This window comes from Kwoniella bestiolae, chromosome 3 (assembly GCF_000512585.2).
Source record: "Kwoniella bestiolae CBS 10118 chromosome 3, complete sequence".
Lineage (NCBI taxonomy): Eukaryota > Fungi > Basidiomycota > Tremellomycetes > Tremellales > Cryptococcaceae > Kwoniella > Kwoniella bestiolae.
The window spans coordinates 646,627-664,080 of NC_089243.1; the positions used below are offsets into that span (position 1 = coordinate 646,627).

Below are 17,454 nucleotides of genomic sequence, written 5' to 3' on the forward strand. Positions count from 1 at the left end.
AATGCTGTTCTGATGATTTAACGATGATTTACGACGATCTAGATGTCTTTGTACCGCTCATACAAGTCATAGTGTAGCTTGAATATCCCTTCTCTCAGCTCTCGTCTCATGTCATCTGTTATGGATAGGTTGTAGCTCCCCTTCTCATATGTTATGCAATAATACGGAATGAACGGTTTACTTATGAGTACTAGAGTAATACAATATTCATATTCCCCGAGATGAGATTGGGGTGTTGGTTGGCATCGAGATGACTCACAGTTTCCGCCGGAAGTCTCTCTCTCCACACGTGCGACCACTCGAAAGCGATTTACAGTCAAGCCTCAAAGCGACCTAGACCATCATCATAGATTCTCCATAACTATCCGTATTCTTATCGTGACCTGCTCCAACAGTCATAAGCAGAGTGACCTATTGAGAGACATTGACTACCTCATTGTCAACAATGTCTCTGCTTCCCCCGAACCAACAAGCTGGACCCTCTTCCACCCCATCCGATACTCTCCACCTGCACTCCAAGAGCGATACTGCTCTATCCACCAGGCAGAGGGAGAAGGCGCCCTTGAGGAGGAATGTAGATGTTGATGAGATCAATTTTGACGAGAATGATTTCGATCAGGTAAGTCTATCAAAACACTTCCCCTACCGACCACATGTCGCTGTAATGCGAGTATTCTTTATGTTGGAAAAGAAAGCTCGAGTTGATTGAAGTCTTCTTTGGTCACAGGAAATCGACCTGCTCATCTCGCAGTACCTCGAATCAAGAAGTATACCTAACGTAACCGAGCTGTGGAATGAGAATGTACTTGGTATCAATGACTCGAGGGAGAGGAAAGTGTGGATAGAGGATGTTGAGCGTTGTATATTGGGTGAGTCTGGGGTCTATCTACTTATACTTCGACGATTATCCCTTGGACTGTCACTTCCCTTACATGAGACACTGCTCTACAGACGGATCGCATATGCTGCAATATACTGACTGTATACCTCGTGCTACACACAGATGGCGACTACGGCTCCATAGAAGGATTGATTTCGAAACCCGGTTTACTGAAATATCAAACCCTGAAATCCTTCTTATATCTATGTTGGAGACAGCAGTTCCTAGAACACGTAGAGAACAGTGAGTCCACCCTGATCTTATGATCACCAACCAAACATATGTTTGATCATCCTACTGACCCTTAATATCTTTTGACCTAACAGGGGAATCACAAAAAGCTTTCAACCTCCTTTCCAAAAGACTAAAACCACTAGAACACTATCAACCTGTCCCCTATGATTTCTACTCCTTATCGTACCTCACCTCCGCTTCGACTGTACATGACGCTCCGACGTTTAGGGACTGGGCGGGTGTGGGACCGGAGAGGGACAGGCTGGTGGGTGTTTGGAGGGAGTTGATGGGCAGTCAGAAATGTGATGGTGAGTTTTCGAGCATCCCATATATCTCAACCGGATCGTGCGATTCCAGTGAGACTTGGGTGCTGTCGAATTCAACAAAGGCTGATTTTGTCTTTGTCGGTTTCGTTCATGATTCTAGACAAGGAGAAACGATACGTTCCTCCTGATCGATTACGGACCCTTCTCAAACAGGCTGCAGCTTGGCAGATCAGCCAGACGGGGTATGCCTCTGAGGGAGCAGTCAAACTACCTACGTGTGTATTCACTCTCAGTCTCTCATATCTTGTCAGAGCTGTACTGACTTGTTCGCCCGTTATAGCTTGTTGACAGACTACAGACCACGCCAACTCCCCGACCGGCTGTACCATCTCATCAAAGGTCACACAGTCAACGTGAAATGTGTGGATCTGATGGGACATCATGGCGAGTTAGGTGTCAGTGGAGCAAGGTAGGTTGTGCCCGTCGCCTCGTTCCTTTCCTTTGACTATAAGATTGACCGTGGTCATGGTGTATCCATAGCGACTCTACGCTTCGTATATTCTCCACCGAAGACTACACCACCAAACACATCTTGCAAGGCCACACATCTAGAATATGGAGCTGTTCAAGCTCGGACTCTGGATCAATGGTTGCGAGTGGCTCAGGAGACGGTACGATCCGATTTTGGGATGTGAACTCTGGGGAATGTATGAATGTCATGTACGGTGATGGTGGGGATGTGTACAGTGTAAAATGGAGACCTGGGAGGGAGGTAAGCTGGATTCTATTGCTTTCGATGACTCTATCAGCTTTCTACACCATACGACAGCTAGGTCAGACGCTGATCTGGATTCTGACATATCGCAGGATCAAGCAGTCTCAGCAAGCTACGATAAGATACTACGCTCATGGGATATCGAAACTTCCAAGCAGCTCAGAACGTTCTCAGGACACAGTCAGTCAACTTTGGCTGTTACGTTCGATTATACTGGCAACATGATTGCATCGGGGTGAGTTGTCCATCCTTCTTTGCCTTCTTCTGCACTAAACTGATGGCTTGGATCATAATCAGGTCCAAAGATAAGCATATAAGATTATGGGACGCAGTAGGCGGAACATGCATCAAGAACGTCACGGGCTGTCTCGGCGAGATCACCTCGGTGGAGTTTGATCAGCAAGGAAGATATCTGTTGGCGGGGTGTAAAGATAATTCGAATAGGTTATGGGATTTGCGTATGGTGAGTCACCCGCTCTCTTCAAGCTATATCTCCTTATGAGACCCCTCTTCCCCTCACTCGCAGACAGCCTTGTCAACTGCGCGATGATACAAGGTGTGAAAGCTAATCCCAATGTTGACAGCAACGCAACATATACCGCTACACAGGGCACCAAAACACCTCGAAAAACCTCATCCGATGTTCCTTCGCGCACGACGCATCGCTTATAATCGGAGGCTCAGAAGACGGCTGTATCTACCTATGGGAACGAGAGGCCTCGACAGCGGCAATACCCGAGTCAAAGGGTTTATTACCCTCCAATCAGACTCAAAGTCAAATTGGTACACCATCGTATTACCCCCCACGAGAAAAGATCACAGCTTCTTCAATTGATCAAGGGAGTATACAAACTGTCAAACCGCTCAAGGTGCTGGAAGGACACGAGGAAGGAAGTGTCTTCGATGTGGTCTGGAAAGATGGGAGGGTGTTGAGTGCTGGTGAAGATGGGTTGGTGGGTGTTTGGGGTACTTAGATTTAGATTGCACATATAAACATTTGGACTTTGCTGTGTCTCATCACTCATTACAATTTTGCATTTGCCTATGGATGTGCCGATACAAGTAAAATAACGCATCGTCTACTTGTCTGGGACGGCCTGAATGATGGTCACAACCATGAAGATATCCAACATCACATAAACGACCAGTACAGCGATCGTACCGATGAACTCGAAACCTACGTCCCGGTCCCAATCGAAATCGTCCCGTATGATGACCATGATGCATGATTTGCACTGAAAGGTGGTGAGGAAGTTGTATTCTGTCCAGAACCACATTGCCGAGGTATAGTTGGGCCTGTGTAAAACCAAGCTCACCGATCAATTGTAGCAGAGGTATGAACGTGATACGACACAAGTGACAAGCGGTACACTCACGGCGAATTGAGTCCTGGTATATTGTGGGTATGAATGATGGAATGGCCCATAATCAGCAGAGCAAGAGATACGATGACTGCTCACCGTCCATCGGACGATCAAGTCAGCACCACGATGGTTCTGTCTTGTATGCGATCTAGAGGGAACGTACGAATCTCGAACAATTCACTATCAGGCGATCTCCTCGTCATTCCTCTTACCTCTTGTGTACTTTCATTTTTCCCATCTTCAACTTGATCATCATTTTTCCCATTCCCTTGGATGTCTTCGCCTTTGGTAGTGGTAGATACGAGTTTCGGAAATGGGAATGCGAATGCGAGTGATCCCTCTCTCAGTCCAACTTCGAGCTCCTCCTGTAAAGCTTCCTCTGAGCCATGCACATTTTTGAAGGGCTCCACACTCGTGAATTTCTTCAGTCCCCCATGATCGTCCAGGGCAGGGGGGGGGGGGAGCAAAGGTATCCGATTAACTGAAACATATATAGTGTTCACCCGTGCGCTTCCTGCTCAGCGAGAACCTAGGAAACTCACGCTGAAGTGGGTGCCTCAAAATTGGTTCTCATGTTGCGTTGGATTGCTGGTAAGATCGATGTGCAAGTGGATGTGGATGATTAGGGGTTGTGCCGAGAAGATACATGAGAAACCAAGAGCTCTCAAAGCTATTTCGAACCGAGTGCGACATCTCTGTGTAAAAGAAGGTTCAAGCCTCCACGAATCCTTCTTCGTACATCTCTTGTAACGCAATACTATACATGTCATACCTACAAACCCTATCCACTATCTATCTTCCAATAACTAATCAAAACAACAAATCCTCCTCCGCCCCCCTCGGTCGAGGGATATCAGTCTGATATCCCGCCCCACCGCCATTAACAAACTCAAGATCGCTCAACTGTCCATACACGTCGTCCGATATGCCCCCTCCAGGTGCTGGCGAGATAGGCGATTGCGCAGTATTGGTTGAGGTGACTGGTCTAGCAGGGATAGAAGGCGGCGCCTTGAATGAGGAGGATGATACGCCGGAAGGGGTGATTAGGTGTCTCTTCGATGAGGCGTTGAGAGCGGGTGAGTCGGGGAGATAGCGCGCTTTGGCAGTTCGGATGAATGTCTGTGAACATTCAGTTTGTCAGTATACCTGCCATAGAGTGACTATATTATATTACGCTAGGTTACTCACATTGGGATTCTTATGATATATACTGCCCAGAGTACCCGTCTGCAATAACAGCTGGTCGAGCATACCTTTATCCATCCTATCTGTTTCGGTGGAAATGACGGGTTTCTCGGAAAGGACGATATCTCTCGCGGCGGTAGGGTTGGAAGTGAGCAGACGCCAGTACATGAAGCCCTGTATGATCGCGAAATGTCAGCTACATTGCTCGAAGCCAGTCGCTGCTTATTCTCACGCGCTTTACAGAATGACAGCTGGATAAAAGATGAGAACACTCACCCTATCTCTGAGATCAGGATTCTCAGCTTCTTCCGTAGCGAGTTTCAACACTTTCGGTAATAGTTCCTGCGCAGCAGTGGGTCTTCGAATAAACAGCTTGACGACAGCAGTGAGAAGTGCCAATTGGACCTACATCAATAAATCAGCATGCCACAAGCCATTCTTGAACAACCAAGACCAGTACGATCCCGAGAATTGTTCTCTGTGATATGAGGCTTGTCGTTCAAGAGGAATAGTCTACTCACCTCAGCAGGTTCCTCCTTGAACGTAAACGAGAAGTCCTCCAAAAGCTCGTCAGAATTCTCGATCCTATCAGAGTACTGCCCAATAATCCAAATCATCGACGACTTCGCCTCCGGTTCATCCAGCACATCTAAGTTCTCACATAGCGTAGTAATGATCGATTCATACTGATTGGGGTATCTCCTGAAGATATCTTTAATCACCACTATAGCTTCTTGCACGACATACGAGATCTTCGTAGCGATCAAATTGAGGAGCGTCTGAATACATTGGTCCGATGCTGAGGAGATCTTGATTGCTAGTCGTCCGATTGACCTGACAGCTTTTCGCACGAAATCTACGTCTACCTCCGTTGCGTATTCTTTGAGTTCCGCCAGGACCTCCGAAACGTTCTCTTCGCGGGTGAGTCGGTACATGATTTCGAGCTTTGCGAGCTTTACGTAGATGGGGTCATTGTATTTGCAGAAGAACACTTTGACCTCGTTTTGTAGGATTCCGGGTCGACGTTGGATTATCAGTAGGATGTTTCTGAGGCCGACATATTGAACCTCCGAGCCAGATGATAGAAGTGTGACTACACGCGAGACGAAATGAGCTGATGGTTCAGTTCGCGGAGAAAAATCGAGCTCACCTAAAGGAGGACCCATCTTTCTCTCCAATACTCGCATCAAGACATCATCTTCCATATAGTTCATAAGATACAAGATGACTTTGATAGTGGTCAATACGACAGCACTATTGGCATGTTGTAATCTCACTGATATACGTTCGGCAAGTTGCTCAGCCTCGAGAGTTGTTTGGGGTACGAAGGACAGCAAAGAGTCAAGGATGTATATTTGTCCCCATCTAAGTTGAATGGCACACATCAGCGTAAGTCCAGACGTAAAAGACATGTGTCACTCACTCTGAGCATTCTCCCAAAGCAGCAACCAGTTTACCAGCTACATTCCCATTCAACTTCAATACTATATCATCACCCCTTTCCGAGATCTCTACCAAGGCAGCAACGCAATTGGCGACAACAGTGGGATTATGATCCGCCAGTAAGTCCCTACATAAGCAACAATGAGCCGTCGACAGTAGATGTAGAAATGATTACTCACCTCAGCATCCCCACAAATCCCTCCCTTTCAACGACCTTGCGTCCAGGCTCAGAAGCGTATAATTTCGCAACTCTGCGAATTTTCTTGATCAGCTGATCTTTCTATGAGTATATGACAGCTGACTCACGCTATGGCCGATGTTTTCCGGACATATGGATCTTGATCCTGCAAAGCATGGCGCAGTGGATCTACAAGGGCTTTTACGATTGCTGGGAGGGGAATGGAAGACATCGTTCGGATTGCTAGACCCCGAATAAGGGGATTGCGGTCGGCACAGTCCTATCACCAGAGTATGATGAGCTATTGCGCAGGTACATGCGGGCAGTGATTGGATTGACGTGACGTACCGACAAGAATCCACCTATTGCACTTGTTATCTCCTCGGGTCTAAGTCTACCATAATTCACCAGATACAGGTATACCACTACGCCATCATCTTATCAGCTGTCCTCTGATGCCTCTTTAATGAGCCACCTCACTCTTTTTAATTTCCAATACCTGTATCTGCATACACTGCACAATATCAGGAAAGAGTGGAGACACTGTACAATGATTACTGTCAGCTCCTGCATATATATCACGACCAACCGAGTTGTACGATGTGGGGAATGAAAGCCATACTCACTATCATTACCCATTGTCATATTAGCTACAATCTTCTTCAACGCCGTCTTCTTCCTCAAGAAACCTTTATCTCGCTTATCGTTCGCTCCTCGTAGTTCATCTCGGAGTTCTTGGGCTTTACCCCGGGCTACGTGGGTTGGTGAGGACGATATCAGCTAACATGTTGATTGTGGGCGACTAGCTGAGGATTCAGCAGCTCACTGAATAATTTGGCATCGGCCATGATGAGCTATCAAGCCTCTATCTCTATTGTCTCTATAGTAAGAGGGTGGCACAAGAGACGAAGGTGGGTTTGCCCGTTTCCGATGATGTGATTTTCAATGGCAGCAAGATGAGCACTGGCTATTCCGTCGATGAGTCTTAGTCTTCTTCTCCTGGTGTGAAACTAGATTGTGATCAGTGTGATACAATGATATGTTATGATACACATTCACGTATGGATAAGAGGTGTATCAAGATGAGAGATGGATACCAGCACAGTGACGGCAAGTGAACAATGAGCTACTAGTACTAGCTTTGTTGTTACTTGTTACTGCACTACACGCGTGCACTGACCACCTCCGAGTACAATTGTTTACGTCATCACTTGTATTTACCATCACCATAAGCTGCATCAATTTCCAGTAAAATCATTCGATGGTCAAGTTATCTCACACATCTTTTCAATTCTACCTACCTATTCTGCATATATAACTCACACTTACCCAAGCATATATGTCAATCATGTTCGCTCCTCGTCTACGATCCCTCCTCACCACCCCCACAGCCCTCCCCAGATCATCCATCCAAGCTTCATCCTCATCATCTCGAATAATCCGATCGTACTCTACCCCGACCCCTACTCCACCGCTTGATAAAGGTGAACAAGCGATATACGAGAAGCTCAAGACAGCCTTCCCGGGTAAGAGGCTGGAAGTCCAGGATGTGTCTGGTGAGCTACTCTATCCCTCTCAAAGAAGAAAAAAAAAGGACAAAAAATTCCTAGTTGTTGATATCGATACATACATATCTGGCAGACCTTGCTGACTAATATAACCAACCGGACCATAGGAGGATGCGGTTCGTTCTACGCCATCTTGATTTCCTCTGCGAAGTTCAAAGGATTGTCAACGATAAAGCAACATAAGTTGGTGAATGCGTGTCTCAAGGAGGATATACAGGGTATACATGGGTTACAGGTAAGTTGGCCGATCCATATCCATGTTATGACTATACTGATTATCATTATTGATACGTCGGTTGGTGTTTAGTTGAAAACTATACCTGAAGAGTAGGCTACTGCATGGAAAGGGGTGAAATGCAATACTGTGGTGGAATGTTACGAGTTATAATTCAAAATGTTAATGAAAGTTCAAGCCAGTTTCAATCAATATAGATAGTCTTCCGAACCTGGCAAGCGACGGCACATATCTAGAGTATGCAGGTCTAACATCCGGATTATCTATTGCATAACCAACACATGTCCATGTACCGCACAGGGTAGAAACATCAAGATCTCCCATCAACTCTCATCCAGACCCACACTCAAACTAAGACCCATTAACATGTAACTCCTTCACGCCCTCTGCAGCCTCCCCACTTGGAGTCCCAACTTCTGGCGTCTCGTCACCCTCGTTAGGAGTAGCAGTACCATTAGCATTAGCCTTGGATTTCGACTTCTTCTTCTTTTTCTTGTGTGAGCTGGACGATACAGGTGGTGGGCGAGTCAAGATTTCGTAGCCTGTTTCGGTTATCCTGCGTTGTCAATTCAATGATCAGCTTTGATCACCTCCCATCCATACCACTGCTTCGTACTCTTCTCGCGTCAGGGCTGGAGATGATGTATATGATCACTTACAGGATTGTCTCCTCAAATTGAGCAGACCTTCTTCCATCTAAGGTCACAGCCGTCCAATCATCCTTCCAGTGATCTACAAAACATGATCAGCTACCCTTCTTCCCTGCGTCCAGAGGCTATAAACAGCTTACCAAGATTGGCAGTACCAAGGTTAATCATCGGTTCGATAGTGAACACATGTCCAGCTTCCATCTTTCCGGGCATCTTGGATCCTCCATAATGTACGATGTTGGGTTCGCAGTGGAACTGAGCGAATATTCACATCAGCCCGTCGCTCCCTCATCGGTGACACACCCCACTCACACCCCAACTCTTCCTCACCCCACCTTCACTTCACCCAAAGAAGGGGATAAGAACCTACCCTCTCATGCACACCATGTCCAGTATATCGCCTCACAATACTATATCCCTTTGGTCTAACAATTTCTTCAATCTTATTACCGATCTCCCGATAAGGTACACCAGGTTTACATATCGCCATGGCTTCTTCTACCGATTTCTTCGTCGTAGCTATCAAATCGGCAGATTCGTCGTCTATCTTTCCTACGGGATATGTCGCGTTGAGATCACTGTGGAAGCCTGTTCGAATGGACGGAAAGTAAAATCAGCTAGATGGCCTACTTATATCGACAGGTTGTTAACTGACCTCCGTGATCTGCAAAATGAAGATATATCAGCTATACGATCAACGGCAAAGAGGAGGGCCGATTAGCTTACACACAGACACGTCCAAGTTCACGATATCTCCTTCCACTATACAGGAAAATTGCGTTAGCTATATAAAGGAACTCCTGATCGTTCAGCTTACCCAATGGACGTTGATCGGGAATACCCTAGAGTGATAAGCAGGTATCAGTCCGACTGCCTAGGTTTGCCAATTAGAACTATAGAGCAGAACTCACATGACAGATAACCTCGTTCACACTTATACAAACACTCTTTGGGAATTTAGCATAATTCAGCGGACTGGGATAACAGTCCCGTTCTATACAAGCTTGATGGCAGATTGCGTCCAATTCGTCCGACGTTATACCGGGTTTGATGAATGATGCGGTGTGGTCTAGTACTTCTCTTCCGAGCTGAAGTTTAAATAACGAAAATTCGTCAATCAGTATCGTACAAACTCATTCCCATGATCCCACTTGATGGAAGAATGTTCCAATGGATGATAGTGTCAAGTGCCATTCTTAACGATACGATGATAAAAGAATGACCAAAAACATACCTTACAAACATATCGCATAGCCTCAATCTCCTCACTATTCAGAATCTTGATTCGTTTCTCCCTAACAGATTCAATAGCAGATACACCTTGAGCTGTAACATCCCAAGCCATCACAGGAATCAGCTCTCCCGCCCTCTTTCATGTGCTGTGACTGCAGCGGGATGGAGGAGGAGGAAACCACCCTACTCACGATGATCCGCATAATCCGGTCGTCTAATATGAGCCGGTACGACCCTCTTGGGCGATAGGGGATATACAGGACGTAGTGTTCCTGTGAATTTGTAGTTCCTCATTGAAGCAGGCAAAGTTGATTCTTCTATTGAATATATCCAAATTAGTACTGTACGACCTGTTGATAAATCTCCGGATAATCGCCATTGGAAGAAGACCAAACGTACTGTTCGCTTCGTTCTGTGCAGCCAATTGGACTATACTATGTATAGCTTTGTGGTTTGTCTATTGCATTTCCACCAGTACTTCGTCAGTCTGTAACATGAGAGATGCGATAAGTTCTGGTCAAACTAGCTTACCCCTATTCCAAACGGAGGAAGATTACAAATCAGATCAGCTAATTTGACTCTCACGGTGGTAAAAGCGGAAGCTGACACTCACAGTTCTTCTTGAAGCAATCCTGATCGCAGAAGAAGCTACCAGCAATACCCAATCTACCACGACACCAGGATCAGCACACGACCTCTTGACTCGACATGCTTGGTACGACTTCTCTTCCCTCGCTCTTCGTTGATGTTGAACAGAGAATTCGCTCACTTCTTACAGTTGGGACATTCCAACCTCGATGCCTCTCGCTCACCACATCCTGTGCAGGTTGTCATTTTGATTTGGTTTGCTTTCTCGCCTCAAGTATGGTGCCGTTGATGGTATGATTGTTTGGATAGTTGAGAAAAGAAAGAAGAAAGGACAGATGTATGCTCTAAATTGTGAACTGTGCTATGTACCGGTATTTTCCGTATCACGTGATCACTGACACACATCATTCGACGACAATGAGATGAGAGAGTGGTAAATGATAACATCGAGGTATCTCGAGATAATGTTGAGGTTGAGCATCATATGCATGACACATATACTATAGATCGCATACAAGATTGGTAGCGCAGGTTAAGTTATTCGCCATACAACAGCTAGAAGGAAGAGACAGAAGAACAAAGAGAAAGGAACATCAAATTCAACTGGGTAAAGGACAACATAACAACATACACTATCCATGTCAAAAGCAGGTACTTTCTTCCGCCATAAAGCTGTCAAGGATGCTGTGTGAGTGCTCATGATTCATGGACTGCTCAGCTGAGATCGGTATAGCTGATCAGTCACATCGAAATATAGTCGAGTGCTCGCATGGGTACCAGTAGGTATCTTCTTCACTCGACATGTATATTCCCTGGCTAGTGTGACAGGAGGAAGCATGCAGGTGAGTCTTCTAGTCTAATACAATATACCTTCAGCTCTGCTAATGTCATACCGCTGACTTGTTTTAGCCGACATTCAACCCCAACCTGAACTCATCGCCATTACATCACGACGTGGTTTTACTGGAACGATGGTCAGTAGCGATAAACAGATTCAGACGAGGGGACGTGGTGACATTATGGTGGGTCATCTCAACGTGCCCCAATTTCTGACCAGCGTCATATATCTCAAACCTCTGCTATATGGCCTGACTGGATATCAATCTCTGATCTATAGGTCACCTCAGAATCCCGAATTACTCACTACAAAAAGGATAGTAGCGTTGGAAGGTGACCTAGTAAGCTTTCCCTCTTGCATCGTCAAAACCTCGCATCGTGTTGATATGGCAATGAACGATGTTCTAATGGTATGCTACACCAATCAGGTTAATCCACTACCGCCCTCACCACCCACACCAATTCGTATCCCCCCGGGACATTGTTGGGTCGAGGGAGACTCGAAATACCAAACGAGGGATTCAAACACCTATGGACCTGTGAGTACGCCCAACAATCTTCTTGTCTAACCCCGTTTGGAGTCGTGAACCTCAGATAAAACCAAGGATCCTCCCTCATATCACTCTATGCTGATCGACCATCCATGGTTGACTACCCTGGTCATTCGTAGATACCCCTAGGTCTCATAACATCCCGCGTAGCGTACATCCTCTGGCCCTGGCCTCGAAGAGGTCTTGTGGAGAATGAGCTACCTACAAAATCAAAAGGGCGTGTAAGGACACTAGGCGAGACCTTTCTGCAGAGTAGATTCGGCGCATCGTTAAATAACGATTGAGCTGAACCCTTTCACCACTTTCACGAGTATCTTTCGCATCTGTACTTTCGCATCTGTACTATAGCAGCATCCATATCATACATCGAGATCTCCTCTAGAGTATTCTATGTATATCTAATATTGTAGACAATTGAACGTTTACACCTCAGCTTGGATATCGAATCATTCTCACCCAGGAAAACACCCGTCACATGTTTATTTAATGTCCCCACAAACTAGCATCAGATATTCTCACCCACTACACCATAAATATCCGTCCGACGCTGTACGCCCAAAGGAATCTGACCCCTTGTATCTCTACCACACCCGTTAAAGTATCAGTCATCCTTTCCCATAGACGACATTCTGTTTCGACTCACTTGACTACCTGCTGATCAATCTCAACCAAGAAAAACTCCCCTTCCTCCTCATAAACCTTCTCTACCCCCTCATCTGCCCCAGGGGGCGTATCATCCACACTCCGTAATCTGCCCAATTGTCTACCCCACGGATCGAAGGCTATGGACTCGCCCCACGAGGTTCGTTTGGGGTTATGGGCTCCGTACTGCGCTGAGGCTATTACGTAGGATTGGGATTGGATGGCTTGGGAGCGCTGCGAGCCATCGAATTTGGATCGATGTTAGCTCTCGGTATCAGATGAGTATCAGTATGAGTGCACTTACGCATAAAGTGGCTATAGGCCATAGGGCATTCCAAAGATAGAACCATTAGCATTGCGATTGCGAGCACCTCGGATTGATGGTATTGGTTATTTGACTCACCCCAATGATCTCGTCCAGTCTTGACCATAAATGCGGAGGGGAATAACAAGGTCGTAGCACCGAGTCTAGTAAGAATCATCGATAATTCTGGGAATCTAAAGTAACATGACCATTCAGCTTTCAGCTTGAGTTGTAATAATCCTGACAACCTTCAATGCAGGAATGACGAATCCGTCCATAACTATGGTCATATCGACTGATCATTTGTCATATCCCCAGTCCAAGAGTCTGAGACCTGTGATATGTGGTCTGGTCTTTGCTCTCGAACCCACCTTATATCATAACAAATCTCCAATCCCACTTTACCCAGCCCCTCAATCTCAATCGGCGGAACAACCTTCTGGCCAGGTAGTATCCTATCCGACTCGCCAGTACGCTGAGGTGGGGGGATCGTACCGTCCTCGTTGGGGGGTTTGGTAAGTTCCACGTCGTATAGATGGAGCTGCAAGTGTATATGAATAAGCAATTGACAAGCTGTCCAGTCTCATCTCTCCAGACCTGATTCCTCCCATCTTCATAAGCCACATGAGCTCGACTGTTGCATCCCAGTACAAGCGACCTAATCTTTCTGAGGAGAGTCAGACAAACTCACCTTCCTATAACAAGCCCTAATCGCCCCATCACCCCCAATAATCACATGTGAATTCCAAAACCTCTCCTCCTTCTCATCATCAGGCCCCTCATGTATCCCCACGCTAATACTCACTCCCAACTCTTTCGCCGTCTCCTGCAATCCCAGTGTATAGTAGTGTTTGAACAATGGAAGGGACAGTTTGCGGGAGTCGGGGAAAGATTGGTTGATGAAATCTGATGCTTCGGGTAGGAAGATTGCCTGGTCACATCATCCCTAATAGGTCAGCCCGTAGTACATGGTGGGATATCAAGGGGTGAAGTAAGGAATTGAGGAGATGGAATGTCGAAAAGAGCGATGTTGACTTACCTTTGCGCCTTGCTCTGCAGCTTTTCTTACCACCTTCCTGGAGATCTCAAGGTTATGTACCGGATCAGCTGTGGACCGTATCTGAGCTACAGCGATGGTCGTTGTGCTTTTCGAAGCGGAGATGGACATGATATTTCTCGTTGTCTTGAAGAGTGTTCGAGTAGGTGAGAGAGATCTACTGAGCATGGGGAGGCGATTGAATGAGAATGAGCTTGAGCTTGAGCTTGAGCTTCTATCTGGTCTGTAAGAATGCTCAAACGTTCAAGGTGGAATTGAGATGCTGCTCATTGTTGTATCTAACTGGTTGCGTGATTGAGGTTGTTGCACCTCACTATCGGCTAAATCCGTCTCATTTGGCTGATCATGGATTGACCATGATATTCAAGTCTAATGCGATGATAGTATAATCGAAGATCGCATGCAAACAAGTTATGCAATACAAGCATTCGCCTAGAATGTATATATCATATCTAAAACCCAACAAACAAACACTAAAATAGTCAAGTAAAAGTCCATCATCTAATTTCTATATACAACCCTACAACCCAGTGATCTCCTCTCCTCAAAATCCACCAACCCCAAACGGAAGATCAACCAACCTCGTCCGTCTCTTCTCAGCCCTCATGGACCTATTCCCCTTCAAAGCCTCTCCAACATGTCTCTCGCAAAACCTACTCCCCTCGATCTCATAATACTCGTCCATCGGTTCCCTGCAATTCTGAGCGCCCGACACTCCACCTCGATGATCGCATTTCAGGTGGCCTGGGTGGAATCGCTGAGGGTTAGGACCGGGAGTGACGATGCATGATCCTTCTATTGGTTGATGGCATGCAGTGTGGGCGCAAAGGGTACCGCTGAGCAATCGAACAAGATATCAGTATAAAACTCGTTCCTTCATCATCCACAAGTTTTGCCTTCGCATAACAAAGACAGAGATTGGGTAAGAAAAAAAGACTCGTCACTCACTTCTCCTCATGATAATGGAACTGGCAGAACGGTTTCCCCCCATACACATAGAAATCATCCCCTTCAAAAGGTTTATCACACTTATAACAAGTAAAACACTCTCTATGCCACTTCCCCTTCAGTTGTCCATCAGAACTCGATACCGCAGATTTCTCTATCGGTAAATTACATCGTCTGCACGAAGGGAGGTACATCTTCTTCCAATCCTTCTCGCAAAGTACGATTCCATCTCGTTCTACGAACCTCTTGGATCCTCCGACGGAATCACCACACTTCACACAGACCTTCTTGCGCCTCTGGGTACCGGAGATGGTAGTGGATGATATACTGTTCGAAGAGGATGTAGAGGATTTATGAGAATGGGTCTTCACAGGTGTGTTCTCATTGGAGGAGGTGGGGAGACCTTTCCGATTGGGCGAGGAATGAGGAACGGTAGTTGGTAGATACGGTCGAGTGGAGGTGATAGTAGAAGTGGAATGGGAGTTGGGTAAATACCTTTGTTGAGGGTGATCTCTGTCTTTGATATTCCTAGCAGTGGGCGTACCAAATACGACTCTCTCCCCTTCATCCTCTTCCTCGTCTTCTTCTCCAATCTGATCCAGTATATCTCTACCCTCCATCCCTCCATTGGTGGTGTTGAAGGATCTCATCCCCGCTTCATTGTTATTCTTCGACGATGAGGCTGTCACTCGATCAGAGAGCATCTCCAAGCTCTGAGAGGGAGTGACGACCTCCTCTGATTCCCCACTTGTCGCTCCCCATCTACCGGATCGAGAACTGGATGAACTGCTCGAAGCTTCACTGCCTGCAGTAGGATATCGATGATGTTTCGTTCCACTCGATGTATCGCGGTTCATCATTGGTGATTCTTCTAACGCGGGTGTAGCCCAAGGTAAAGCAGATGGTTGATCGTCATAATCGTCATCTTCCAGTTCGAGTGTCGTAGGCTGCGGACTAGAATGGATCTGGCCTCGCCCACTTCCTCCTGAAGTACTTCTAGCCATTCCTATGCCCAAGACGGGAGAGACGGTGTTACTTCGCTCGTGCATTTCCTTGACTTTATCGAAGAAGCCAGGTTTGTTTGACTTGACAGGTGCGGTGTTTGTTCTAGCTCTCAGTAACTGAGAGAGACTTTCTCCTTGACCTGAGCTGGATCGACTTGTATTCGAAGAAAGAGACTCTTTTCGTCTAGGGGGAGAAACGGGGTTGGATCGATGGGACATGGCTGAAGCTGATCGTCTGGGAGGAGAGGCAGGGTCGGATCGTGGTGGAGAATATGAGCTTGTAGTGGGTGCCAGTGGAGCAGTGTGTGAATGGTGCATTTCGGGTCTAGCGCCAAATGTCGGACTTGGTGCAGTAAGCTGTCTTCCGCTGAGTGGGACTCTCGGCAGGATAAGGGGTTCTCGGGAAGAGGATTGCGACGCAGGTTGAGGTTGGGGCCAAGCGGGATTAGAGGTCTGGTAAGAAGGGGACGGAGTCGGTACTTCCATATGTTGTTTAGCTAATGCTACTCCAGCTCTGACACCCCATGCGGCGGCGGCGAAAGCTCTTCTTCCCACTCCGGCCATTCCTGATTCCCCTCCACTGGTAGTATCTATCATTGGTGATGATTGAGGTTCTACCGCACCCATACCTAATCCATGCGCTGAGCTGCTGGACTGGGCTTGATCGGGATGAGGGAAGAAAGGGTTTGTCGGAGAAGGAGTTTTGACTGGGATGGGGTAAGCAGGGTAAGAGCCTGAAGGACCATCGTGAGGAGAAAGGTTCGTTGGGGATGGTCGTCTAGGTATGGAGAATTCTGTAGGAGATGGATGAGCACTCGAAGGTCCAGCGAAGGGTGGTGGGATGTTTGTGGGTGAGGGTCCGCGACCTTGGGAGGATGGCTGTCGTGCCATGGCGGGTCGAGCTTGAGGGATAGATATCTGAGATGGTCGAGGTGCATTTCGATTGGCGAGGCCGCGTGAGGGGGCGGCAGAACAGACATGTTCTCCTAGTGATGAGAGGGGTATGGAGGCTGAACAAGATGAACAGGTGACGTTGGGCAGTAAGACGGAAGCGCGCTCCATCTCTGGTCGAGGAGCGAACAGTGACATTTTGGTTGTAGCTGATGTTTTGAGGTATACTATTGGCGAGGAATTACAATGAGCGATCCGATGAGAAGAAGAAGAAGAAGAAATACTAGTCGATACAAGTGAAAGTGGTAATGAACAGACGAAAGAACGTGATATAGTTGGGAAATAAAGGTAACAAGATCAAATCGGAAAGGAATTCACAGAATGCTCGCAGAGCCAAAAAGCAAACGAACAGAAATGACAGGAATGTAAGTGAAAGAGCGAAATGAATGTGATGAAAAGCACCTTGGAGAATAAAGAATAACGAAGAGAAATGGAAGGGAGATAGATGATGAAAGCTTGTGTATGGAGTGTGAGAAGATTCAAGCCAAGGGGGTAAGGTCGGAATGGGTATTCAAAGGAATACCTTAGCATAACATGTCATACGATGACATACCATGATAG

At 46.6% G+C, this 17,454-nt stretch overlaps 8 protein-coding genes across 8 annotated transcripts; 3 read left to right on the forward strand and 5 right to left on the reverse strand.

The window, feature by feature from the left end:
- Positions 1 to 445: 445 nt before the first annotated feature.
- I302_104924 (uncharacterized protein) lies at positions 446 to 3,129 on the forward strand (the record flags this gene model as incomplete). The annotated part of the gene is made up of 10 exons (XM_019195578.1): positions 446 to 619; positions 728 to 869; positions 1,004 to 1,123; positions 1,207 to 1,422; positions 1,541 to 1,655; positions 1,721 to 1,849; positions 1,921 to 2,152; positions 2,248 to 2,390; positions 2,453 to 2,618; positions 2,740 to 3,129. The coding sequence occupies 10 exons, from the start codon at positions 446 to 448 to the stop codon at positions 3,127 to 3,129; spliced, it is 1,827 nt and encodes a 608-aa protein (XP_019042401.1).
- Positions 3,130 to 3,234: 105 nt separating this feature from the next.
- On the reverse strand, positions 3,235 to 4,093 carry I302_104925 (uncharacterized protein; the record flags this gene model as incomplete). Its single annotated transcript, XM_019195577.1, has 4 exons — positions 3,235 to 3,451; positions 3,532 to 3,607; positions 3,683 to 3,930; positions 4,062 to 4,093. 4 exons carry the CDS (start codon positions 4,091 to 4,093, stop codon positions 3,235 to 3,237), a joined length of 573 nt encoding a protein of 190 aa, XP_019042400.1.
- Positions 4,094 to 4,329: 236 nt separating this feature from the next.
- On the reverse strand, positions 4,330 to 7,173 carry I302_104926 (uncharacterized protein; the record flags this gene model as incomplete). Its single annotated transcript, XM_019195576.1, has 12 exons — positions 4,330 to 4,638; positions 4,708 to 4,878; positions 4,981 to 5,109; positions 5,226 to 5,797; positions 5,855 to 6,069; positions 6,128 to 6,274; positions 6,327 to 6,398; positions 6,454 to 6,605; positions 6,674 to 6,750; positions 6,806 to 6,868; positions 6,952 to 7,077; positions 7,152 to 7,173. 12 exons carry the CDS (start codon positions 7,171 to 7,173, stop codon positions 4,330 to 4,332), a joined length of 2,055 nt encoding a protein of 684 aa, XP_019042399.1.
- A 500-nt stretch (positions 7,174 to 7,673) lies between these two features.
- On the forward strand, positions 7,674 to 8,224 carry I302_104927 (uncharacterized protein; the record flags this gene model as incomplete). The annotated part of the gene is made up of 3 exons (XM_019195575.1): positions 7,674 to 7,881; positions 8,001 to 8,128; positions 8,201 to 8,224. The coding sequence occupies 3 exons, from the start codon at positions 7,674 to 7,676 to the stop codon at positions 8,222 to 8,224; spliced, it is 360 nt and encodes a 119-aa protein (XP_019042398.1).
- Positions 8,225 to 8,479: 255 nt separating this feature from the next.
- Positions 8,480 to 10,845, reverse strand: I302_104928 (methionine aminopeptidase, type I; the record flags this gene model as incomplete). Its single annotated transcript, XM_065869961.1, has 13 exons — positions 8,480 to 8,684; positions 8,788 to 8,860; positions 8,919 to 9,033; positions 9,149 to 9,366; positions 9,434 to 9,442; positions 9,505 to 9,540; positions 9,596 to 9,620; positions 9,690 to 9,866; positions 10,013 to 10,104; positions 10,203 to 10,328; positions 10,411 to 10,440; positions 10,625 to 10,677; positions 10,781 to 10,845. The coding sequence occupies 13 exons, from the start codon at positions 10,843 to 10,845 to the stop codon at positions 8,480 to 8,482; spliced, it is 1,224 nt and encodes a 407-aa protein (XP_065726033.1).
- Positions 10,846 to 11,237: 392 nt separating this feature from the next.
- Positions 11,238 to 12,271, forward strand: I302_104929 (uncharacterized protein; the record flags this gene model as incomplete). The annotated part of the gene is made up of 6 exons (XM_019195573.1): positions 11,238 to 11,287; positions 11,357 to 11,441; positions 11,509 to 11,621; positions 11,717 to 11,777; positions 11,865 to 11,975; positions 12,107 to 12,271. The coding sequence occupies 6 exons, from the start codon at positions 11,238 to 11,240 to the stop codon at positions 12,269 to 12,271; spliced, it is 585 nt and encodes a 194-aa protein (XP_019042396.1).
- A 221-nt stretch (positions 12,272 to 12,492) lies between these two features.
- On the reverse strand, positions 12,493 to 14,101 carry I302_104930 (uncharacterized protein; the record flags this gene model as incomplete). The annotated part of the gene is made up of 7 exons (XM_019195572.1): positions 12,493 to 12,568; positions 12,631 to 12,863; positions 12,934 to 12,944; positions 13,033 to 13,127; positions 13,305 to 13,474; positions 13,625 to 13,864; positions 13,973 to 14,101. 7 exons carry the CDS (start codon positions 14,099 to 14,101, stop codon positions 12,493 to 12,495), a joined length of 954 nt encoding a protein of 317 aa, XP_019042395.1.
- Positions 14,102 to 14,534: 433 nt separating this feature from the next.
- On the reverse strand, positions 14,535 to 17,031 carry I302_104931 (uncharacterized protein; the record flags this gene model as incomplete). The annotated part of the gene is made up of 2 exons (XM_019195571.1): positions 14,535 to 14,826; positions 14,939 to 17,031. The coding sequence occupies 2 exons, from the start codon at positions 17,029 to 17,031 to the stop codon at positions 14,535 to 14,537; spliced, it is 2,385 nt and encodes a 794-aa protein (XP_019042394.1).
- Positions 17,032 to 17,454: the final 423 nt, after the last annotated feature.